The sequence below is a fragment of the Parasteatoda tepidariorum genome, chromosome 2 (assembly GCF_982258835.1).
Source record: "Parasteatoda tepidariorum strain Cologne lab strain chromosome 2, Ptep-v5.0, whole genome shotgun sequence".
In the NCBI taxonomy this organism is placed as follows: Eukaryota; Metazoa; Arthropoda; class Arachnida; order Araneae; family Theridiidae; genus Parasteatoda; species Parasteatoda tepidariorum.
Window position 1 is genome coordinate 22,899,238 of NC_141756.1, and position 26,424 is coordinate 22,925,661.

A 26,424-nucleotide genomic window follows, 5' to 3' on the forward strand; every position below is an offset into this window, starting at 1 on the left:
ATTAATTTTTATTTGTTAATTTCGTCCATTAATTTTTAATTTGTATTGTGTAATTCTGTTTCTGTAAATAAAATGTGATCTTTCATTGGCTATATAAAGAACTTGCATCAAAAATATTGGAGGTAAGCAAAAATTTTATTTTTAATTCACAATTTTTGTTCTTATTTTATGATTATGAAATCGGGCTTAAAAATTTTTGAAATTTTAAACTGAAAATTAAAACAAATTTATTATAATTCAGTCAGAATTGAAATATCTATGTTACATTTAATTTTATAATAAAACACAAAAATTTCATAAATGAATAGCTTAGAGTAATTATCATTTAAACTATCTTAGTATAAATGTGTAAGTGTAACTTAAAGTTTAACTATTTTTTAGAAAATTAAAAAAACTTTCAATTACTAGCTTTTCCTTCTTGGGATCTTATTGCAAGGGAAGTTACTTATAATATTGAAAAATTTTAAACGATAATACTTCATTGCATAATCAATAGTAGCGATATATATAACAGCTTTATAAAATTAAAACAAATGTCAACAAACCTTTAAATTATCATAAAAAATACTGAAATTGTTAATTAAAAAAACAATTCAGTACTTTCTAAGAATGATTTAAATCAGCTCAAATAGATTTTTTTTGTCTACTTAATTTCAAATATATTTATGGCAAATATATTTATGGCAGACCCCTTTTTCTTTAGCTATTATATGCATAGACCTTGTGAAGAAATCTTTAAAAAGATATACGCCAGCTGAAATTTAGTAAATAATGAATATTTTACCCTAACACAACAGATTAACAGGAAACCTTTACACCCACTTATTAAATAATATCAGTTTAAATTACAAAATATCAGAATAGTATCGAAGAGTTTCTAACCTGTAATGAAAACAATTATTAACCAATAATAAATTTTTCGTAATAATATATTTTTCATAATTATAAATTTTTCGTAATAATAAATTTAACGTAATTCGTAAATTTTCCGTATAATTAAGATTGTGACAACATGTTCTGAACCAAATAAAAATTATGCATTTAATGTTTATTTTTAGTGATTATACATGCAGTAATATATAATATATATATCTTTCATGAGTATGTTATTGCTTAGTAATTCTTTATAATGAATGCTGGTTTTCTTTTATTTTAAATGAATAATTTTATGTTTAACTTAGGAAAATTTTATTGAAATTCAGATCACTTAAAAACGAATCACAAATCAGATATGAAAAATTTTTCATTGCAACTGCATTCAATTTTTCATAAATGATCTCAAGATTTTTGTTAACCATAATCTTGTATAAACAGTGTAAGCAAATAAAATTAACAATAATTACGCTGCACTAAACTAAGTCTGACACTGAATAAAAAAAGAAATCAAGTTAAATAAAAGAGTAAACTACCTTAAAAATAATACTTTAATTCTAAGAGTTTGAAGATATTTTATGCTTTGACTTAAAGTATCCAACGCCTTAATTATGATTTATCGTCAACACAAACTAATGAAAAAAAATCTTTGTTTAGCAAAATGTTTTAAGATTATTAAAAATGTAAGGGTAACATCTATTTCTCTTTAAAAATAAAATTTAGGTAGAAATTACTTTAAAAAATATCATCAAGTCATTATTGTCGTACATGATACAAAAATTTAAGATCAGAATGGTAAGAATATTAATTGTATTCTATTCTATGGTGAAGCTTAGACAGGAGTTGAAATATATAAATATTTCAGCCCTGCTTAACTATAATATATATATTATGTGTGTGTGCGCGTATAAAACATTTAAACACATAATGCTGTTGTTGTTGTTGTTAATTTACGTCACACTAGAGCTGCACATTGGGCTATTGGCGACGGTCTCGGAAACATCCCGGAGGATGATCCGAAGACATGCCATCCCAATTTTGATCCTCTGCGGAGGGGATGGCACCCCCGCTTCGGTAGCCCGACGACGTGCGCGCGAAGTCGAGCACTTTACGGTAGCACAGTTTAACGAGGACCAATACCGCACACCCTCGGTCCCTACGCAGACTGATCCAAGTGGTCACCCACCCGCACACTGATCGTAGTCAGTGATGCTTGACTTCGGTGATCTGCTGGGAACCGTGTCTTAACGATCAGTCCACTGCGGGACAAACACATAATGCATTATACTGATTAAGTAACGAAAACTTGTCTTTAAAGTCAACAAACTTAAAAGAATTAATTGTTTCTGTGACATTTAAATTTAATTTAGCTTGATAAGTAATTCTTTAAATGTTGAAATGCTCGCGGCCACTCCATCAAAATCCAAATTTGATAGTCCACGACCTTACGAAACACGGATTTTTTCATTCAATTTATTTACGAAATATTTTGAGGCTTTGTATCTATTTTTTTTTTCTTCCTGTGCTGTATATCTTTTGTATTTATTAAGAATTATTTGTTACATTATTAAAATTTGACACCTTCTATTTAATAACGTAGTTTAACAGCATATTATTGAAATAAACAAAAAGAAAAATTTGTGCTAAGATATATTCATTTACCGACTTCTGCGAATATACCATATATCTACGAGTTAAATGCGACAATTTAATGTAACTGCCATTGAAATCTGATATCATAGAATGAAATGACAATTTTTTTTAAAGTTTATTTAACACCATTATTATTAGCTTTTTGAAATGATTTTACACATTGTCATTTTCCTGCGTTCTTTAAAACTATATTATTCAATGTGAGCTGTTTAATAAAGTTTTGTGATTAATAGCACAAAGACTAACTAAAAAGAAATGGAACATGGAAGTAAAAGCTATAAAATTACAAATTGTAATTTTTCTGGCACTTGAATGCCAAGGAATAATTGCAAACTGCTAAATGCTTGTTAACTATTGTACATTGCTCTCTATAAGGTATTAATTAGAGTTACCTTAATAAACTAGAATTTTTTTTTAAAAAAAATATAGTATTCCAATCCAAAAGGTTAAAAAAATTTAAAAAAAATTCCTATGTGTCGTATTTTCTGAAAATTACCCATATATTCTACTTCGTAAAGAATTCATTTTTTATATATTATTTTGGCTGCTTAAACGCATTATAATTTGCGGTGAACAGATGAATTTTTATTGATATTTTATACGTGAATTTTTGACAGTAACGGTGATTTTGTTTTAATGTTCTTTTTATTTGAATTTCACTTATCTCCCAATCGAAGGGAAGCGATCAACGACGTTTGTGTCTTGCCTTTATTTTGATCTCATTTAGATCACTGGTTGTGATTTTTAGTTTTAAACGAAGCTTACAGTGAAAATTTCTGTATTAGGTTATTTTATCAAAACCAAAATCAGTATACTTGTACGAGGGTTGCTATTTATATTTCTGGCCTTGGCAACAGTAAGTGTTGCTAGGCGACCGCACATGATTTTAATCGAAAGTTTGATATTTTTAAACATAAATTCAGCAGACGATTTACACTTATAGCTTCATTTGTGTTGTTCACAGTAAATTGAAAAGTTCTTCTCTTTCAAAAAATGAAATTGAATCGTGAACATTTTCGTGCCATTATTTTCCATAACTTTCGACGTGGATTGTCAAAACAAGAGTGCTTCGATGAACTTAATTCTTTATTCAGCCTTAAAGAGCCATCCTACAGCACTGTAAAAAATTGGTATAACGAATTTAATCGTGGTCGATGTTCGATCCAGGACGAATCCCGTGCAGGTCGTCCAAAATCCGTTGTTGTGCCAGAAAAGATCGATGCTGTGCGTGTATAGATAAAGCAATACTCATGTGACATACCGTGAGATAGAGGCGTCTTTGGACATTAGTATGACTAGCATCAATAAAATATTGAATGAACATTTGAGCGTAAAAAAAATTTGTTCGCGTTGGATCCCGCATAATCTGACAAACGCTCAAAAAAAAGGCTCGTTTCGATTGGTGCAAGGAAATGTTGGAAAAATACGTTCAAGGTACATCAAAGGCTGTGTATAACATCTACACAGGTGACGAATCATGAATCTATGCATATGAGCCGGAAACAAAACAGCAACCAACTGTATGGGTCTTCCAAGACGAGGCAAAACCAACAAAAGTTGTTCGAGGAAGAAGCACATCGAAACAAATGATTGCCTGTTTCTTCGGCATTAACGGTCATGTGGCAACAGTGGCATTAGAGCAACGCAGGATGGTCAATTCTGAATGGTACACGGCCACTTGTTTGCCAGAAGTCATCGGAGAAATTCGAAAAAAGCAGAAGACCAGGCGAATCATTCTTCATCATGACAATGCGAGCTCTCACACATCGACTCAAACAAAGGCATTTCTGACGGAGCGAAAGATCGAACTGATGTGTCATCCGCCGTACAGCCCTGATTTGGCACCCAATGACTTCTTCTTATTTCCACACATCAAAAAGAAATTACGTGGACAACGATTTTCGACCCCCGAAGAAGCGGTTGATGCATTCAAAACGCATGTTTTGGAGTTACCTCAATCGGACTGGAAAAAGTGCTTTGAAAATTGGTTCAAACGCATGCAAAAGTGTATTGATCATCATGGAGAATATTTTGAAAAACAATAAAACCTATTTCGATCCTACATATTTGTTTTTTCATTATTAGTCCAGAAATATAAATAGCAACCCTCGTATGTATGTAACTGGTTTAATTAAATTACATCTAGTTAATAAATTCCTTAATCACAAAACACCCCCCATGAAAAAACTATACCTACGTGCTTGTTTACAACATTCATTTATAAAGACAATTATGTGAAAATAATATATTGTCCGCTATATGTGCCATAAATGAAAGAAAACAGTAGGTTTTTGACGGTTTTTACCGGTAAAAACACGGTTTTTAGCACTGTCATGTCAAAAACCAGTTTTTGACGGCAAAAACCCAACCCTGGTTTCAACGATAAAAGAATGTGTATAGTATCCAAATATCTCCTTGACATGTGTAACCAATAAATTTATCACTAAGAAAAACTAAACACATTTAACAGAAAGTTAAATTTCGTGCCGCAGCAAGGAAAATAAATCGATGTTTCCAAATCTGTAGCAAATTGTTTTAACTGTTCTTGAAATTCATCTTTATTACAGCCAATAATTGTTTATTTTATTACTTACAACCATAGAAGTTCTGAATTAAACTGTAAAACAAGTTTAATTTATATGAGATAAACTATTTGCAGCAATAAAATATAAAAGTGTGCTAGAACTATTTAGTGAACAATGGGTGTAAAAAAAAAAAAAACATTTCTAATAAATTAAATCCTTTCCTTCTTAAACGAAATTGACGTCTAAAAACAAAGGAAATAATATTGTTAATCATTACTAATGAATGAGCAAATATAATTTTACAACTAAGTAAAAACCATTGGTTTCCCTCCCCCCTTATTAATTAAATAAGTTATCACAAAAATATTAAATACTTTTTTCAATCTTGCTCTAAATTCTTTTAAATATAGTTTAATTTCAACCTAACACGATTCAATTGCAAATTAATTGTTTTGTTTTCTTAAAAAAAGAAAACGAGCAATCAAAAATCAATCAAGTATTATTCAAACCTTTTTCCTTACGCGGAAAAGAAGCTACGGTATAAAAAAATAAATTCCCAATTAGATTGCGTCATATAAATAACTCTCTACATCCTGTTGCTTGTTATACGGTTTGAAGAGATCTCTCATAATACGGATCTAAAAAAAAAACTATAAACCTATTTAATTGTTTTTCATTAATAGATAATTAATTAATTGATTTTTAAACTTAATTAATTAATTTTTAAATTAATTTAAATATTGAAAAAAATTTATTCTTTCTAAAATTATTTAAAAAGAGAGCTAAGTAAAATTTAATTTTTTAATCATTGATTCGATAGCAGGATTACATTACTTCCCCGGTACATAATCATGTAGTAGGAAGAAATTGTATGAAATTGCATTATCGACGGATGTCGTACAATATTGTATTCAGAATGGCACAAATGCTTCAATATCGTTCAGCGTTCACAATGTCAATCAATATCCGATTAGTATCTAACAATATCCCTGTGTTATTTGGGAAGTAATTCTATCATAATTTATCTGCAATTTCAATTTTAGCATCTGAAAGTTCACAATTTTCTCTAGATTTACTTGCGTCCTCTTAACGATCTATATTATTCAGCAAAAGTATCTTAAACCTCTGTATCGTTATCGTATAGTTGTAATGAAAAGTTTAAGATAGAAAGGGTTTATTGATCAAAGATGACAATTATATAAACATACATAAGAGAATAAAGAATAATTGGCATTGGTGACAAAGTAAAAACATTTTAACAATTGTGTTCCGTATCTTTCTTTCGAGATAAATAATAGATATCAATATCAGTTTATAGCGATTTGTGACATTATTTCTATTAAAAAACTATTTTTTCCGCAAAATTGAAATCTACTGAGATCGAAAATTATTTGAATTTTAAGGCACAGAAATTTTGAAATCATTTCAAACTATATTGCTACAGTGCTATATAGCGAAGAATGAATAGTGAGAATGTAGTGCAGACGATATTTTACGTTACTAAATCGGAAAAAAAAAGCGTACTTTCTCTAAACAAATCTATAATTTAAATTGAATCAATCAAATTACGATTTTAAAAATAAAAAAAATATTAAAATTTTGCTACTAGAACTATTCAATAGTAGCGAAAAATGGTCTAATTGTCTTTCACCTCCACAATATTAATACAAGTCCCCCCCCCCTTAATGTTCGTTTATTTTTCTTTGTTAAACTTTCAAAAAAAATAAACAATTTCATACTTTTATAAAAACGCACAATGCGCAAAAAAAGAAAGAAAGAAACCCTGAATAACTAGTGATCCTAACGATCAAATTTTCATATACTAGGACTCAATATTAATGGTTCGAGGGCTGACCTCAAATATACTAATAATGCAGACGATATTTAAATGTTACGAAAGCAGATTAAAAAAAAAAAAAAAAGAACGCACTTTCTTAGAATAAATTTTGCTGCTAAAACATGCTAATACATAGCAAATACATTTCTTAAGACAGATTTTCATTCCCGATCCTCAAAATGTATGTACTGCATTTATAAGTTTGAACCCTTTAATGTTGTTGATTTTACTTTTACGTTTTTCACCAAATCGGAGGAAAGCGAATTGAAATAATTTTGCACAGAATTATAAAATTCATTTATTCAAAGATAGTTCCGTGCAAAATATATATATATATATATATATATATATATATATATATATATATATATATATATATATATATATATATATATATATATATATTATAAACAAGGTTCCCACTCAATTTTAGGAGGAAAAAAAATTCCTAATTTTTTTTAGGTATAATCAGGAAAATTTCGATGAAAATCCAGACCATATTTTATCTATACAATGCAATTTTTCATGGGAAAACTTTAACTTTTTTTTTTATTTGATATGTCAAATATGAAATATTTTCAGCAAAAAAAAAAAATCATTGAATGAGAATAGAAACATGGAAGTTTCACTAAAATGTGAAATTTTTAAAACAAATAATTCTAATATATGTTAGAATTATTTAAATCGAATCTCTCACAAACTGATTACTGTTGCTAACAATTCTTAAGATTGGTCATTTTCCAGGTATGAAATAGAAAGTTTTTATAAAAAATTGGACATTTCCTTGACTATCCCCTGCTTTTTAGAGTCAAAATAAAATTCCCTGACAATTTCAGGTTTTTCCGGCTCTCCCTGACTCCTGGGAGTTCTGATAAATTTAACCATTGAACCATTAAGAATGAGTCGTAGTATATGAAAATCAGATCATTAGATCAAAAGTCAATCAGGGTATTACATTTATTTATTTTTTTGCGCACTGTAATCGGGCCAATTACCGAGGATTCGCCCAACACTGAAATTGTAGGGACAGTGAACAGACATAAAATGCTATTAAGTAAGAAAAAAATTCAAATGAAAATCTTGTAATTTATTTAAGTCGTCAAAAAAATAGATGATGAAAGAATTGAGTAAATAAGAATTAATTTCATAATAACAGAATTAATGCATTTGGTAAACATTTTGAGCAGTCACCTGTCACAGATGTTGGCAAAGTAAATAATTCTGATTGCGCATGTATCCAAAGTACTAAGCACGAGTTCTTTTGAATTTGGGGTTATTGCTTTTATCTAAAAAAAAAAATTTCTCTCCGTTGATAAAAATTCTTGTTTTAATTGTAAAACTCAGCCAAATAAAAACGAATTATTTCGAATAACTTTTGATTCAGTAACCCGATAAGTGAAGATTTTGTTTTTGACGGATCTGAACTAGGAAAAAGAACGAAAGTATTTGGTGTGAAATAGATTATGTTAATTGACATTAATATGGTGTAAATAAAGAATGCTTTCAAAAAAAAAATTATTATATTTTTTTCTACAATTTAATAAACAAGATTATTGCAATTTCTTTTTTTATAATCGTCGTTGAACAGCTGACCCAAATTGTATGGGTTTACGACTACTAATGTTCAACTCGGTAGCCTTGTAATTTTGAACCCAATCCAGAAGACAAGGGAACTCTTGGATTGAGTATTGGGAGAAATTTGCCTTCGTGGAGGACTTCTTGATGGAGCTAACCCGCATTTACAGGTACATTACATGGAGAGGACGACCGAGAGAACCTCCCACGGTTAGCCTGACGGCAAGGGGGCTCCAACCCATGATCCGTCTACCACTGAGGATATTTCACGCAGGGGTCTGTCCAGACATTTTGTGAAAGGTTCGTTTTTCGTGAAATTGTGAAAAAATTACTCACATTCTTTCAACCAGGGTCCGCTTTTATGAATTTGTGCAAATAGGGTCCGTTATTGCAAAAAAAACTTTTTCAAGGAGTTTTTAAATTGTAAAGACATACAAGATTATGCTCAACACTGTAAAATTTTAATTAAAAAAATTAAATTTTAAAAAATAAACAACAACTGCTGCTTCTAAATAAGAGATGCATCATACAAATATTTGGTATTTAGCCTATACTGCTGAACGCAGAATATTAATTTCGGACGAATAATGGAAGAACCGTCTGCCGAAGAGAAAACTTAATTCGTTTACATACATCTTTCTTGTTTTCTGCCCTGGAAAGGGTTTATTCGATTAACAAAATAATAATGAAGGTAAACAAATTTGTGAAGGGTCCGTTTTTAAGTTAAAATATTTTGTGAAGGGTCCGTTTTTATGAAAAGATATTTTGTGAAGGGTCCGTTAACGGACCCAAATTTCTTCTAAACAGACCCCTGTCACGTCAGCACTGTGATCGGTGCAAGCCGGATGCGGAATTCGTATCGACTGGGATTCGAACCCAGTTCGCCTAATTGGAAGGCGAACGCTCTATCCTCTGAGCCATCGCGGCTCTACTTGATTTTTTTAAATCAAATTTGGGAAAAAAAGCGGCTTAAGGTTTGTCAAGTTGGCGTTAAAACAGGATAGACTTGCCCACCATAGACTTTAAGGCAGTGCTTTCCAAACTTTTTGTACCTGCGCCCCCCTCTTTGGAAAAAAAATTTGTTGTGCCCCCCTTAATTTTTCTAACAATCCAATTTCATAAACACTCATCTGATATTGTAATTTATTTATTGGGCTACAAAATAATATACAATATTATGTATAAAAATACATAAAAAATTATTATCTATTTTAAGAAATAATAATATAATGTAATAAAAACAAATCTTACAAAAGTACAAAAAATAGAATTCAACATTAATACAACATTATAAAAATTTAATGTGAAGGGTGAGATTGTTTTTCAGCACAAATTTTGTCAAACCGTGGTATCATTGAAGATATCGCGGTTCTCAGTTCCTTTTCAATCTTTAAGCAAGATCTATACTTTGTCTTTAAGACAGCTACTGCAGAAAACCCAGTTTCACATAAGTAAGATGTTACAAAGGGCAATAAAATTTCTAAAGCTTTATTTGTTGAAGTAGGAAACTCGTCCTTTACTCGTAACCAAAACGTGACAATATTATTTTTTTGACACCTATTCGACTTTTTTGGTTTGTATTCGAAAATGATATTTTGGAATCAGCTGCGTGCCCCCCCTGCAGCAGTCTCGCGCCCCCCTAGGGGGGCGCGCCCCACAGTTTGGAACACACTGCTTTAAGGGCCTCTTGGATTAAGAGAGACAGAGTATCAAGAGGTAGTTATTATTTAATTAGTTTAGTTTCAGAATTATGGTTAACGAAAATTAATTATTATGTTCTAAAGAAAATGAATACATTCTAATATACTATTATCATCTGAATTCTTCATTTGATTACATCCAAATCTGCGTACCCTTTATTCTTGCAACACTGGGCTTTTTTGCACACCCGTTTTGGATAAATCTACACAACTCTTTTAATGATCGATAATTGGCCCCATCTATCCCTCCAATATCAATAATATTTTTGGTAGACCATCAATTTATCCCCTGTTTCAATCCCAAAGTTTAAGTCTTTGAATAAATACTAAAATCCCTGCGGCAGAATTCCAGCGACATTGTCGCAGAACGTTACTAAGTTCTTGCTTTTGAAAAAAAAAATTGTTCTTTTCCACAGAAATTTACACGTAATATTTGAATCAAGCATTTAGATAACCACTTTTGATGCTCTCAATTTACGACGATAGTATCGTAAATCGATGTAATGTTTCGATTGTATTTTCGGCAGTTATTGATATTGATTTTCACGTGGATTTTAACCATCCCGATATATTTCAAACAATATGGAAAATTCGAATCGTGCATTTGAGTATTTACCTTTTGAGGCAATAATTCTCTCAAATTTTTGGCAGTTATTGCTATTGATTTCTCCATGGTTTTTAAACCCGATATCTTTTATGCGATACTATTTATTACAACAACGTAATCTCAAAACGAAACACGCATTTGAGGAGCCCGATTCGGGTGATTTCGTTGTTAATCTTTTTTTCGGTAATTACTACTACGGATTTCATGATTTTTAATTATATTTTTTATTGCGATAATTATTTACAAAATGCGAAGAAGGAAACTATTTGTGTGTCTCTCCCACAAATTGCGAGAATCACCCATAATATTAGAATAAAAAAAATTATTACATGCTTTATTAAAAAAAAAATTATTTAATTTTTTTTTGTAATCACAGCGCTTTTGTTATTTTAAATTTGTAACATATATGTTTGTTATTATGTTAAGTATCTTGCAGAAAGACATTAGTGACAGAGTTTTGTAGCAGATAGCTCGAAAAAATTCTGCCACAGGGCCTAAAACATATCATTTAAATATTTTTTCAAAATTATTGAAAAATGTCAAGCTTCCTATTTTTTAAGTAAATCAAAGGAGAGAGTTCAGATTAAATTATTGAGGCAACAATTTACTTTGCCTTAATATAAATAAATTCTGTTAAAGCGTTTTCAATTGGTGGTCCACGGCCCCTGTGGGCTTAGCGAATTAGTTTCATATGCAAAATGATTTCAGAAAACACACAGGGTTTCTAAGTTGAAATTAAAAGATTTAAAAAAAATTATAATAATAATTTAAAATAAACCAAAAATGAACACGTACCAATATTTCTAAGCAATGAATTACTATAATAGTGGAATCTTAGTTATCATTAATTATTCATTTTATTTTGAGGCGTCTCATTGAATGTTCAATCATTATTATTATTACATTTTGTCCAAAATAAGATTTACATTTTTTAACTTTTCGAAAATCTGAAATAAAGAATGTGTTAAACACTAAAAGAAAGTCAGTCTCTAAAAATTTGAAACCGCAAGATGTTCTTTTTCATAAGATCTTATCTTGCTTTAAGAAATTTCTTTATTTGTCTGCAGCTCAAGAACCAATCGAAAGAAATATGGGTCTTAACTTTAAAATTAACATACTTGTAAGCACAATCTAAACGTCTTAATAAAAAGTCTTATGACCTACGCAGGGGTGCATAACCTTTTTGAGTGAAGGGCCACTTTCACAGCAGGCAGATTAACAAAGGGCCGCACGCATATTTAGTCATGTTAGTGGCAAACATGATAATTTTTGTCAAAACATGAGTGTTCTAAGCACTTAACATATTTTCAGAAAATGGAATACTTTTAATTATTTGAATTTATTGAAAACTAAAAAAACTAATGCTTTTTTTAAAGAACTTTTTCCATTTTTCACAATAATTTTATTAAAATTTTATTTATAAATTTTATAATAATAAATTTTATTTGTAAATATTATAAATTTTAATTAAAGAAAATTTTTAATGTTTAAACAAAAACCAAATTAAAAGAATTTTTTTTATTGCGTTCAGAAGCTCACGCGGGCCGCACATCAACAGACGGCGGGCCGCAGGTGCACCCATAACATACAGGCTTTTTCCCAGTGTTCTGCTAATTTGCAGGCTTTTTCTTAGTGCTTTACTAATTTTCAGGCTTTTTCCTAGTGTTTTACAATTATCAGGCTTTTTCCTAGTGTTTTACTGATTTTCAGGCTTTTTCCTAGTGTTTTACTGATTTTCAGGCTTTTTCCTAGTGTTTTACAATTTTCACGCTAGCGTTAGGGTGAAATAATGCTTTTTTTGTTCAATTTTTTTTTCAGATTAAATAAAAGCAAATTTAAAAAAATAGTAATTATATTGATTATTTTTTTATAACTTGTTTAGGTTCTTCAGAAATCAAAGTCCCTAGGTTTAAATCAAAGTCCCTATAGGTTTATTGGACCTATAAAACATAAGCAAGATCTGCCACGGTTGAAGCTGTGTAATAATAAATAATAGTAAATAATGATGACTCATAATAGATTGAAATTTTAGCTTACCTATCCCCATCAGCATCTGAGATCATGGCTATCTGCATTCTGAGAATTCTTAATTCTTTCTTATTAAATACGTTTTGCGATTCTTTGGACGAACGTCGAGGTGATTCCTTCGTCCGATTCACTTCTTCACGACTTCCACCGATTCTTTCAGAAAAAGAATCAATCGCAACAGCTGAAGACTCAACAGCTGAGTGTTTGCGTTTGGTTTGCAAATTATCACAGTTGACCATTGAAGGCAGTACGTTTACTGAGTCTGAATTTGACAGTTCTGGAAGTTGAGTATTATCGAGATACAGTTCGGATACAGTAGAAAACTCAATCGTGTTCCTGATCATATCATACTTAACAATGCTGTTTGTTTTAGATGAATTGATCTTTACAGCTTAAATAAACCTAAAAAAGTAAATTAAAATGATTAGGATTTTAATATGGCAGTAAACACAGAACGCATTCAAGTTTTAACAGGTTGATAAATTTACTTCTTTCATAGCTCCAAGATGTTTCACTATTTATTCTTTGTAATCCAAACGAATAATATATTACATCAAGATTATGTGTTTGGATGAAATCAATCACAATCAGAACGATTCAGCATTTTATATCTCTTAAAGAGCTTCTACAAATCATAGGTGATAAAAAATAAATCCCAGAAATACTTCAAAAATTCATATTGCAACTTTGTTAGTGAAACTGGTAAGAACTTAGATAAATTTTTAGAAACTCTCATTCAAACAGATATTTACGTCTATTGATCGGTGAGTAAAACCTTTTCATTCCTTATCAAATGTTTCCAATTGAGTAGGAGTAGGATTTTGATTTGGGGCAATATTTATATAATTTACTGCATGAGATAATGATAATGAGATAAGGAAAAATTGTGATAGCTACTTAAATTTATTTTTCAGAAAAAATATGCTTTTTAAATTTTAAAAAGAAAAAAAGGGGGGAATGTTGCTACATTACTTCATGGAGAAGAATTAAAAAAGAGTAACTTTTTTTACAGAAAAGAATGAATGAAGGACTAATTTATTTTTATTTTTTTCTTTCAGAGATAAGATTAGAATAAATAATTCTTTAAAAGGGAAAAAAATTTGTCAGTTCTTTCATAAGGGAGACTAAATTTTTAATAATTCTTTCAGAGAAAAGAGTTGAAAGAACAATTGTTTATAAACTCTTTCAGAAAAAAAAGTAGTAGACTATGCAACAAAAACATTAGTTTTTGTTAACATAAAAAATAAAGAGTCCATTTTTTTATTAATTCCTCTCGAAAAAAAAATTAAAGCACAATATTTTTATGAATTATTTCAGAAGAAAAAAAATTTAACTAAGAATTATTTTTCGCCATATTTGCTAGAATTTTGTGGAAAGTTTAGCCCATAGCAATTTTCTTTCGTTTAAATTTTATTTCATAACAAAGAAAAAGTACTAGTGAAAAAAATTCAATGAAAACCTTTGTTTTACATAATGTATTAAATTAATAAATACACTTATTTGTAAGCATAAATACTGTTATGATATATGCTATGAATTTGATATAATAAATTTTTGAGGCGAATCATTTAGATCCGGGTATTACTATTGATATAGACAATAAAAAAAAATTACTGAATCACAAGAATTCGCTTTGTCTGGGCAGAAGAATAAGTAGAAAAGAAGTAAATGTTTTTAGTAAAATAATTTGCATATAAATCTTTATTTTGATTAACAATAAAAAGGAAATTGGGTACTTGCACTTCAAGAAGAAGAGCACGCATACCCACACAAGTGACTTATGACGTCAGCGCCTGCTGGTCGTTTATAAGCAAAATGGCGTGTTAAAGTTGAGCTAAGTTTCTCCACATAAGTTAGAATGATAATTAACGTGAAGTTAATTAAATATAGCGCCGTATCACACATCGAATTTAATGAAATATAATTCTTCCTCGTTATTTGATATTCGTTATAAAATACATGAACAAATAATAAATAAATTTATTATTTGCTCATGTATTTCATTTCTACTGTAACCGTGATTTATTTTTGTTTTGTGGACCTGGAAACTTCGATGCATAATTTGTTTATGTTCTACACGGCTTTGTATCTGTCTTTGAGTTAAGTAAGAAATATATAGTGAAAAAATTGAAATCTTTGTGTAAGAATATAGAATGTGTCACTTGAGAAAATTGATACTTGAAGGGGTGTGGTTTACTAGAAATAGAATGGAAAGAACAGTTGCTAAAGTTAATAAACACTACGTTTCAACAACCAATCAGAATCGAGATGCCCACACTACGTCAGTTGCAGGTATCACATTGCAGATAAGTGCCCAATTTCATCAGAATATGCTTATTTAGATAGCTATAACCAGTTGTTAGTATAACCAGTTGTTAGTATGATAGCTATAACCAGTTGTAGTTACTAGGTGTCGGGACTTTAAAGAATAAGATTAAGCGAGGCTGGTCGAAACAAGATAAATAATGAAGAAAACAATATAATCTGCAGTGTTTAAATCAAAAACGTCAGCTGTAAATTTTTTTTCTCATTTTTATATTATTTCAGTACAAAACGAGACTGACTTTTGGTTTTAAAAGACAAAATTTGTTTCGGATATACTTAGAAATGCGATTTAATAAATTAATGTTTTTCAATTGTCTGTTCAGTTTTCCAATGTGTGGGTATCCGTGATCTTCTTGAAGTGACGCAATGTGTGTATCTCGATCCCGATGGGTTGTTGAAAGGTGGCATTTGTTTATGTTAGCTACTGTTCTTTCCATTCTATTTAGAGATTTGCCAATCCCGCCATGTATCAATTCTCTGAAGTGACACATTCTATATTCCTTCACAAAGATTTTAATTCCTTAACTATATATTTCTTACTTCATGCAAAGACAGGGATGAAGAAAACATAAACAAACTAATTATGCATCGAACAATAAATTCAACCGAAATCGATACGGTTCTGTATTTAATTAACTTTACGCTAATTAACATTCTAACTTACGTGGAGAAAGTTTGCTCTACTTGAACAAGCAAATTTTACTTATAAAGTCTCAGCTGGCGATCACGTCATGGGTCACATATGTGTAGGTATCCGAGATCTTCCTGAAGTGCAAGTATTCAATGCACTAAATCACATTTTTAATTAAATCACTGGTGATTCTACTAGTTTAAATCTATATTACTGATCGTTGACAATTCATTGTTTTCATCATAATTTATCTTGCTTTGGCTAGCCTCGAAAAATCTTTCTTATTTTGCAAGTGTTACGATTTATAAAAATAAGTCCTAACACTTGTTGAAAAAAAAAAAAATTAAGAAAGTAACATAAATTATAGGTAATTCAATTTTTTTCCTTCTTTTAATTGTTAAGAAGCATAATTTCTTATAAATACTGAAAAGGCTGTAAACAAATAAATATAATTAAAATACTTGTGAATTCCTATTAGTAAGATCTAAATTTTGGTTCATTAATTTTTAATTCGTTCTTAAATGTACTAATTTTCTTTCTAAAAATTTAAATCCTCTATCTTACGACAGTTTTTGTCAAATATTTAAAAATAATAATTTCAACGCTATTAAAATGAAGAGTTTTCGCATCTCAAATTGAGTTAAATATTTTTTTTATAAAAAATTTGATACTAAAATAAAATATTATTAAAAAAAATTTCCTAATTTTGCAATTTATTACATTTTTTAGTGAATACGCAATTTTTTAATCAGACAATATGATTAAAATAGAATTCTAAATCAAAATAAATATAATGGAACTTAAATAAATAAATACATTAAATTCAAAGTAAAATATAACTAAACAAAATAAACGCATTGAATTTCAAATTTAGTTTAATTTCAATTAAAAATATAACATTTATATATAAAAAAAATTTAAAAATTAAATAAAAAATATACATTAAATTTTAAGTTACAAACATGAATATTCAATAATATTAACCAACATTCATGAGAATTAAAATCAAATTGAATAGCTAGTTTTATTAGCAACTACATAATTGAAAGAAAGAAAATATAGTAAATTTAATAAGAAGAAATTTTACTCACATAGGCACTTTCTAGCAAAAAATGACTACAAAATTAAACTTTAGACGATTGTATGATGACAACTATTACAACATGAAAAAGGGGAATATTGAGCGAGTACAAGTTTCACTTCGAATTAGTTGCGGAAAATGCGGTTTCATTTTATTGGACCGGGAATTTCCCTAGTTTTTCCACACGTCACTTCGTATAATTGTCCAAAGGGATTTCCCGGAAATAACCATTTTTCCCGTTTTTTGCATAATACCGTTTGGCTAATACTGTAAAAGGAAACAATACTTCACAACAATATAAGTAAAAAAATAAAAAAAAGAAAATAGTAAAAAAATTAAGTGAATAAAATCTAATAATGAGTAAAATTAAATTAAAAATAACTTCTAGGATGTGAAATCTTGATTAGTTTCACTTCTTGAAATATCTTAAATTTAAGTGTCAAAGCTCTAGGATTAATTATAGCTTTTTATATTTAGAATAAATTTCTAGATAATAAAGAGTAACACCTCTAAAAGATTTTAATTTATATTTATATAATAAACTTAAATTTATATAATAAATTTATATTCATTTGCAATATACATAAATTAATTAATTTATACAAAAGGAATTTTAAGAAATAATGTACATTTTTCATCAAATTTTCCAATTTTTGTTTATGAAATTAGAATTAATGAATTTATGAAATTAGTCTAAGTAGGCAGTGAACAATTCATATAAAACTACTTTTTCCCTGTGTTACCAAAAATTATGAAATATATTTCATTTCATTATAATAAAAATATTATTTCTGTTCGATTATTATACATCAATAATATAAGAGTAATTATTATTTTCTTAAGTCATAATCAATTAGTTAAAAAGTATAAAAGTTCATTACAGTGAACTTTAAATTAATCTTTATATTATTATTTAATTTTTAAAACACATATAATTTACAATCGAATAAAAATGTACTTATATTGAATTCAGGAACATTGGCGCGGTTTGAATCCGTCATTTAACTCATAACCATTCTTCAAGTGGCTTTTTTCCCCTTTTAGCTATTACAAGATATTATGGGACACCCTGCATAGTTAGTTAAAAATATTAAAATGCGCTTGCATTGTATTTTTATGGGAATAGCAATTTTACAAGGTAATTTTTCAATTATTTTTAAGCAATTTTACAGTTGGAAAAATTTGCTTAATTCTGACTCCTGCCTCTTATAAATTAGATCCTGTAGATTAAAAAAGAAAAGAAAAAAAGAAGTTTTCGGTTATCTCAAAATTATTTGAATTCTGTTTTATCACAAACTTAAACTTACTTAATCACATTTCAAAGTTATTGAACCTAATGTTTAACTGAACTATAGAAAAAGAACATAAAAAATCTTTGAAACGACACGAGATTAATAAATGATTTATTAATAACTCGTCGTTTTATTCACAAATTGCAAAATCCAATTTATTTAGGTGATAAAAAATATGAGAATGAATTTAGTGTATCATTTATAATAGTTTCTTAGTTCATTAACACTCAATAAATTATTTTTTTTTTAATAATCTTATGTTTGCGCTAGTGATGTGAGATTGTTAATTATCAATTTTTTTAAATGGCTCCGCACAATTTCATTATTTTGTAAAAAATATATTACAACTGTTATGTTATAATAAATAATGTTATTTAAAAAAAAGTGCCTTTCACTTTAATGATTATGTATAGCTTGAAATAATTAATTACTGATTAATAAATATGAATCCTTTCTTGGAACTTAGTAGAAATTTTAAGTGAGTACAAGTCGCGGAGTCGTATATTTAAACTACTGGCTTCGAAATTGTTAAGATATCTTGAGGGATTGAGTGAGTCTGAGGGATTCAGTTTTCAGTAATTTTATCCAGTAATTGTATTACTTAATAATGCACATATTTTTAATTAATTAATTAATTACTTGCACATATTTGTAACTTAAAATATATGCTAACTAATAAGTATTGCGTTAAAAAAAAGGTTGCTTATTTTTTTAAAATGAAAAATAGACGTTCAGTAAATATGATTGTTTTTAAGCAAAAGAAATGAAAAGTCATTTAACATCAATATGCTTATTAGCTGGCAAAAATATCGATTATCTGATAAAAACGATAGTTCTTAAAACTGTTTTTCAGAATGGAACGAAGCACGAAACTGCGTCCGTAAATTTAATAGTTTCACAATAATACATTATCCAATTTCTAAAACCTAGAAGAATCGCGGCCTTTCAAAATATCTAAATAATGTTGAAATACAAAAATTACCATTTAAAATAAAGAAGTGAAAATGATGGTTTATTTGGCATTGTTTGCCCATTATTATTATTAACTTTTTAGAATAAGATTATAATCTACTTGTATACTATTCATGAATAGGAAAAATAAGCAAGAAAAAGCCTGTAAATGAAGAAGGAACAGCTATATAAAATATTGGAACTAAAGTTTCATTATTCAAATTCATTGACCTCTTGGCCTTCGTGCCGGATGCATTAATGCTTATGAGCATATAACAACGCGAACCTACTGTTAAAATGGAAAATAGCACAGCTAAAATAATTTTTAGAACGAGCTGATGAATTTCCCTAAAATAAGTGGAACAAAGTGGAATTTCCCTTAAGAGGTGGGAAAAGTAATTATATTTACAATACATTGAGTTTAAGCAATGAAATCAGTATGACAAAGCGAGCTTTGTAGAATAATTGTGTGAATAGTTTTCCTTGTTTTTTTTCACAAAGAATATGTTTTTTGACACATAGTTTAAGGAGGAGAAATCTAGAAACTCATTCTACAAGGCAAAAAAAAAAAAAAAAAAAAAAAAAAAACGGGGCCCTAAAACTAAGCTATTTAATTAGGTGTCCAATTTGCATGTTCATTATTATTTATTAAATACATGTCCATTTTAATTTAAAAGTTTATCGCTAAGCAAATCAATGCCCCCATATAAACGACATGGCATTCTCACTTATTCGATCATATGCCTTGTAAATCACAGTAAAAATCACTTTATTAATTTATAGCTCTTATTTTTATCATATTTATAATTAATTTAACAATCAATTATATAATCATGATAACGAAATATTATAATTAATTATTATAATTATGCGTGGCGAGATGAAACTTAAAATACGAAAAAAAAAAAAATTGGTAAAAGGTAATTAATGGGTTATAAATTTAATCACAGGTATGAAAAATCGTACCTGGTAGAGAAAAAAAAAAATCCGAACTCTACACCGAACCTTAGAGTTTCGCGGAACATGATTTGGGAACCGTTGGTTAGACCAGGAGTTTCCAACTTACATGAGGCCGGGGACCGCAATTAAAAACAAGAATCAAATGGCGGGTCGCAACTTTATCAAAATTTTATATAGGACTCTTTTATGTTTGAAGGAACATTAAATATTACTGTCAGACTTTTATCAAGTTGTACAAAACAAAAGTATTGAATTACAAATTAAAATAAGAAGTAGATTTTTACCTGAGAAATAAATCTTTTTCACCGTTGGTATGTTAAATTTCACAGAAACGAAGAAATTAGGTTTTTTTAACGAAAGAAAAGTATTTTAAACCCATATAGATTTTTTACGAAAATAGTCCGCAAAAAAATGACAACTATAATATATTTTAGTTCTCGGCCATAAAAAAAGGCTTCGCGGGCCGCTTGCTGGTAACCACTGGTTTAGACAATCCAAGAAATCCCAATCGAATACGAAAGCAAATTTTTGAGTGAAATGTTTCGATGAAACGTTATTAAATTAGGTACTTTTTTATTAAATAATTTAACATGGTCTTCTACGGAAGTTATGACAGCATGCAATAAAAGAAAGTATTTTTATAGGAATATTTTTGAAATTAAACTAGGACTAAACTTTTGAAATTTACTTGGATTTATTTTTGAAACGTTATCAAACTAGGTACTTTTTTATTAAATAATTTAACATGGTCTTCTACGGAAGTTATGACAGCGTGCAATAAAAGAAAATATTTTTATCTTTGCTCATTTAGCAAGTAAGAAAACATAACAAAAAAAAAAAATCAGATACTTAGGTGCATAAAATTATTCTTCGATAATAACCACAAAAGATGCATTTACTTGGATTTTTTTTTTACTTGGATTTATTTTTGAAATTAAACTAGGACTTGGATTAAACTAGGAAATTAGGAATATTTTTGAAATTAAACTAGGACTAAACTTTTGAAATTTACTTGGATTTATTTTTGAAACGTTATCAAACTAGGTACTTTTTTATTAAATAATTTAACATGGTCTTCTACGGAAGTTATGACAGCATGCAATAAAAGAAAGTATTTTTATCTTTGCTCATTTAGCAAGTAATAAAACATAACAAAACAAAAAAAATCAGATACTTAATTGCAAAAATTTAATCTTCGATAATAACCATAAAAGATGCATTTACTTGGATTTTTTTTTACTTGGATTTATTTTTGAAATTAAACTAGGACTTGGATTAAACTAGGAAATTAAGAATATTTTTGAAATTAAACTAGGACTAAACTTTTGAAATTTACTTGGATTTATTTTTGAAACGTTATCAAACTAGGTACTTTTTTATTAAATAATTTAACATGGTCTTCTACGGAAGTTATGACAGCGTGCAATAAAAGAAAATATTTTTATCTTTGCTCATTTAGCAAGTAAGAAAACATAACAAAAAAAAAAATCAGATACTTAGGTGCATAAAATTATTCTTCGATAATAACCACAAAAGATGCATTTACTTGGATTTTTTTTTTACTTGGATTTATTTTTGAAATTAAACTAGGACTTGGATTAAACTAGGAAATTAGGAATATTTTTGAAATTAAACTAGGACTAAACTTTTGAAATTTACTTGGATTTATTTTTGAAACGTTATCAAACTAGGTACTTTTTTATTAAATAATTTAACATGGTCTTCTACGGAAGTTATGACAGCGTGCAATAAAAGAAAATATTTTTATCTTTGCTCATTTAGCAAGTAAGAAAACATAACAAAAAAAAAAAAATCAGATACTTAGGTGCATAAAATTATTCTTCGATAATAACCACAAAAGATGCATTTACTTGGATTTTTTTTGCGCATGCATTAAATGTTTTTAAATATTTATACAGATAAAAAATAAATAAACAATTTTGAAATAAATTTTGTAACTACGTCGTTTCTGTAAAATTGTTTTTGAAATCAAATTTATAATGTAAACAATAAATATGTGTTTTGTGAAAGCTCATGTATTATGGTGAAATCTAATTTTAAGTGCAAACCTAACGCCTTTAAAATAAATGTCTCGAAAAAAATTTAATTGCATATTCGTTGCTCCGATTTATCTATAATAATTTCAATTAATAAAATTAGTATATCATAAAATGTGTACAATGAAAAACAAATAATATTAATTTTATACATAATGTTGGAACTTTCACTAAAATTATTTAAAAACTAATAAAGATAATTAATATAACAAAACAAGAAAAATTTATCTAACGTTCGTAGCTTTTTCTAGAAAAGTTATTAAATTCAAGTAATACAAGTAAGAATAAATAAAAATTAATTAATAAAAATGTGAATCATCATATTTATGGAAGTATAAGACCGGGAAATTTCCCTATTTTCAGTACCACGCGAACGCGAGTTTCTGAAGTTAACCTTCATTTAAATTATGCAAGCTTAATTTTTTTTAATACGTAAAATTATTTCTGTTTAAAATAACAAAAGAAAGCTTACTAAAACCATTTTTAATAATTAATGAGGTTAAATAGTTGTTTCCTATTTGAAAAGCCTTCCGACTGTAAGAGCATATCAGAAAAATTTTGAAAATAAAAAAAAATTTCAAACATGCTTAACGTAAAAAAAAAGTATAATAAACGCACGTATGGATGCTTTTTTAAGCGTTAAAAAAAATTGAAATAATAATAGAAATATATTAAATAGATTTGCTGAGTTGAAAGTAAAATACTTTTTTTAAATTTTTAAGTTCGGATGAAAACAAACCATTTGACTAATTTTGGCGAACAAGGAGTTGATATAAAAATAAATCATTTAAAAAAATAAATAATTCAATAAAAAAATTAATAAAAGCATTTAAAAATAAAAATTTGTTTGGGAAAAAATACATTCATTACAACAAATTAGAATTCTCTTGTACAAGAATCAATCAAATTATGAACAACACAGGTAAAGAAAAGAAAATTGGAATAATAACAAACCATATAACTACTTTTAGCGAACAATGAGTTGATACGTCAATTGTTTTCAATCTGCGGTTTGTTTGCTTATTTTAATTTTTACCATTGAAATAAGCTTAGCAATAAAGTTAAAAAATATAAATTGGCACAAATTAATTTAAAAACATACGTTTATTTTAAAAATGATTCTTATAAAAATTGTTTTGCTAATTTTCTTTTAAAAATTTTGAAATAATTTATCGAACAAAATATGGTTAATCTATTATATTTAAAAATAATTTTGATATATTTGCATATACATTTTATACTTTCAAAACTTTTTTTAATAGTACGTTTAAATAAAAAATTTTATTACGTTTTAATAAAAAAAAATATTGTTAATACTTAAATCATATTTAATTTATTTTTTGAAATAATCTCATCTATTAATAGTTTATACTGTCCTTATAAATTTGTATATGTTACAATGCTATTTCAGAAAATGTTTTTAATAATTTAATTATCTTACTATCTAAAAGTTTTTAATATTTAATTATCTTGGTTAAACAATAGAACAAATTATTACTATAAATTGTCCATATTATAACTTAGCATCTAATGTTTTATTGCTATTTGAAAACAAATAAATATTTTAAATACTTACGTTATATTTAATTATCTTGGTCAAAAATAATTCTACCAATTAATAGCTTTAATAATCCTTATAACTTTGAATATAAGAATCGCATGAAACTGCAGTTACATTTAAAACCCAAATAATACAAAAAAAGACAAAATATTGAAATAATTTTTTTTTTAAAATTATGTTATGTGAATAAAATATCTAAAATGCAGAGACGACAAAACAATTGGAAAAAATATATAAACTACTTAATGCTACTCACACGGTCAGAAATAATTCACAAGCTTGATTAAATTTTCTTAAATACTTGAAGATAACGAAACCTATGCAGATAATAAAGAACGAAGACTGTCAAAAGCTTAGTTTTAAAAATGTTTACATCAGAAAGTTGTTTAATCATGATGCGGACAGGGGAATCCCCATTCACCGTTGGATGAAGGGGGGAAAACGGCATTTTCGCTAGGATTGGCGAGAAAGCGCTTTTCTGTTGGTTGACATTTGCATGAAACCTGTTTTTATCTTTTTGAGGTCGGAAAAAGTAAGGATGGGGCATTCTTTCAAGAAGAAAGGGACTTTCCCTTTAAATTTTCACTTACATTGGTTGGTTGTAAATCTAATGGTTATATCTTATCTTATATTTCTAAACACTTAAGAGAAGAGGTTTGATGATTTAAAAGAAAAAGAAACACTTTTAGAGGGAAGTTTCCCCTTTATTTTAACGATTTTTTTTGGATTTTATTAAATGAGAATTATGTTAATAAGTCTGATTAATATTTTGAAAATCTTTAAATTAACATCAGAGCTGTCCTTAGAATTTTGAAATGCACATTTTTAATTATTGTAGCATTATTATGTATTTCATTTTAAAGAAAATATGATTTTTTTTTCTAAAACAATTTTTTTTTAAATTTTATTTTCAAAATTTATAATTATTGTTTTTTTTTTTTTTTTTTTTTCAATTTATGATAAATTTTGCACTTTCAGAAGTGAAGAATAGAGTTCCGTTTAAATAATTATGTAAAAGTTATTAATATATCGCATGTTTAAATTATTTCATTTTGATAACTATGAATCATATCAATAAGTTCTAGATATCCTTCGGGCCATATGTCAGATAAACATTTAATCAGAGAAATTCATTAGCTGGAGATAGAAATATAATAGTTAATTTTAGCTTAAATTGTTAAGTTTTAAAATTTCTAATGAATCGGTATTTTGTTAGTTATGAATCGGAGTAAAATTAGAATAGAAATAATTTGTTTAATATATATTTTTCTTTTTTTTTCATCATTTCAAACTGATAAAATAAGATTAATAAAGCCATGTATATAATTTAATTGAAGAAATGTCAGTACGCTATTGAATTTTTTTTCTAATATGAACAATTATTTAACTTGTAGATGTTTTAACATTAGAAGCTTCACCAGGGAAAAAATTTACTTTTGGACAAAAGTTTTTTCTTTTTCTTTGCATATTTAAAAATACAAAAAAAGCTTTTAATAATCTGATTTCTGGCAATTCTACAAAATTCAAATTTTGAAGTAAATATAGATATATAAATAAGCGTTAATTTATCAAAACAGTTTTCTTTTTATCTTAAGTTTTTGAGCTTCTATTTGTCTATTTAACATGAATTTCACACTTTAAAGAAAATCGCATCTTTATTTTTATTAATATGCATGTTTTAATGCAATTATATATTATTCAAAATTTTGGGAAATGGCTGATGTTTCAGCAATAGTTCCAGTAGTACTTTATACTAGAGCAGCACAATGAGCTATTGGCGACGGTCTGAGAAACATCCCTTAGAATGATTCGAAAATATGCCATAGCTATTTCGATCCTCGACGGATGGGATGGCTCCCCGCTTCGGTAGCCCGACGAGCTACGCGCCGAAGTCGAGCACATTACAGTTGAACAGTTTGACGACGACCAAAACCGCGTAGCCTCGGCCCTTTCGCAGGGTGATCAAAGTGGCTACCTATCCACTCACGGATCACAGCTAGTGCTGCTTGACTTGGGTAATCTACTGGAAGTCGTGTCTTACGACCACATTGAAACGACTGATAATTTTTTTTTTAAATATAATTTTGTGAACACTTTTTGCTGTTTTCAAGAATATGTTTTGCTAGTTTAAGGCATTTTTAATAAAATGGAAAACGAAATTTTCGAACTTCCACATAATATTATTTGAGTCGTGATGGCTCAGGGGATAGAGCACTCGCCTTACGAATTGAACCGGGTTCGAATCCCATGGATGGCTGGTCTATACGAATTCCGCATCCGGCTTGCACCGACCACAGTGCTGACATAAAATATCCTCAGTGGTAGACTGATCATAGGTTAGAGTCCCCTTGCCGTCATGCAAACAGTGGGAGGTTTTCGTGGTCTTCCTATCTATGTAACGCAAATGCGGGTTAGTTCAATAAAGAAAAATCCTCCACGAAGGCAAAATATCTCCCAATAATTGATCCAGGAGTTCCCTTGTCTTCTGGATAAGGTTCAAAATTACAAAGCGACGGAGTTGAACATTAGTAGTCGCAAGCCCAAAGAATCGGGTCGGCTGTTCAACGATGGATATAAAATTATAACAAAAAAAATTCATTTCCAGGTCTGAACACCAGTGATGGCTGGTTGATATAAATTCTGCTCCCAGCTCGCACTGCCCACAGCGCTGACGTAAAAATATCCTCAGTGGTAGATGGATCAAGATTTAGAGTCACCTTGCCGTGCACGTTAAATCTATCGGGTCACAAAGTCCTCCATCTTCCTAA

The 26,424-nt window shown here is 28.3% G+C and overlaps 1 protein-coding gene across 2 annotated transcripts in view; it reads right to left on the reverse strand.

The window, feature by feature from the left end:
* Positions 1 to 24,139, reverse strand: part of LOC107457574 (B-cell lymphoma 3 protein homolog) — a 29,342-nt gene extending 5,203 nt beyond the window's left edge. Inside the window, exons 1-2 of one of the 2 annotated variants that reach the window (XM_016075762.4) lie at positions 23,913 to 24,139; positions 12,808 to 13,200 (exon numbers count right to left, since the gene is read on the reverse strand). In XM_016075762.4, coding sequence (XP_015931248.2) covers positions 12,808 to 13,142 — 335 coding nt within the window. In that variant the 5' untranslated portion in view covers positions 13,143 to 13,200; positions 23,913 to 24,139. Of the gene's footprint in view, positions 1 to 12,807; positions 13,201 to 23,671 lie in introns of both variants that reach the window. The other variant, XM_016075763.4, reaches the window with a different exon arrangement.
* Positions 24,140 to 26,424: the final 2,285 nt, after the last annotated feature.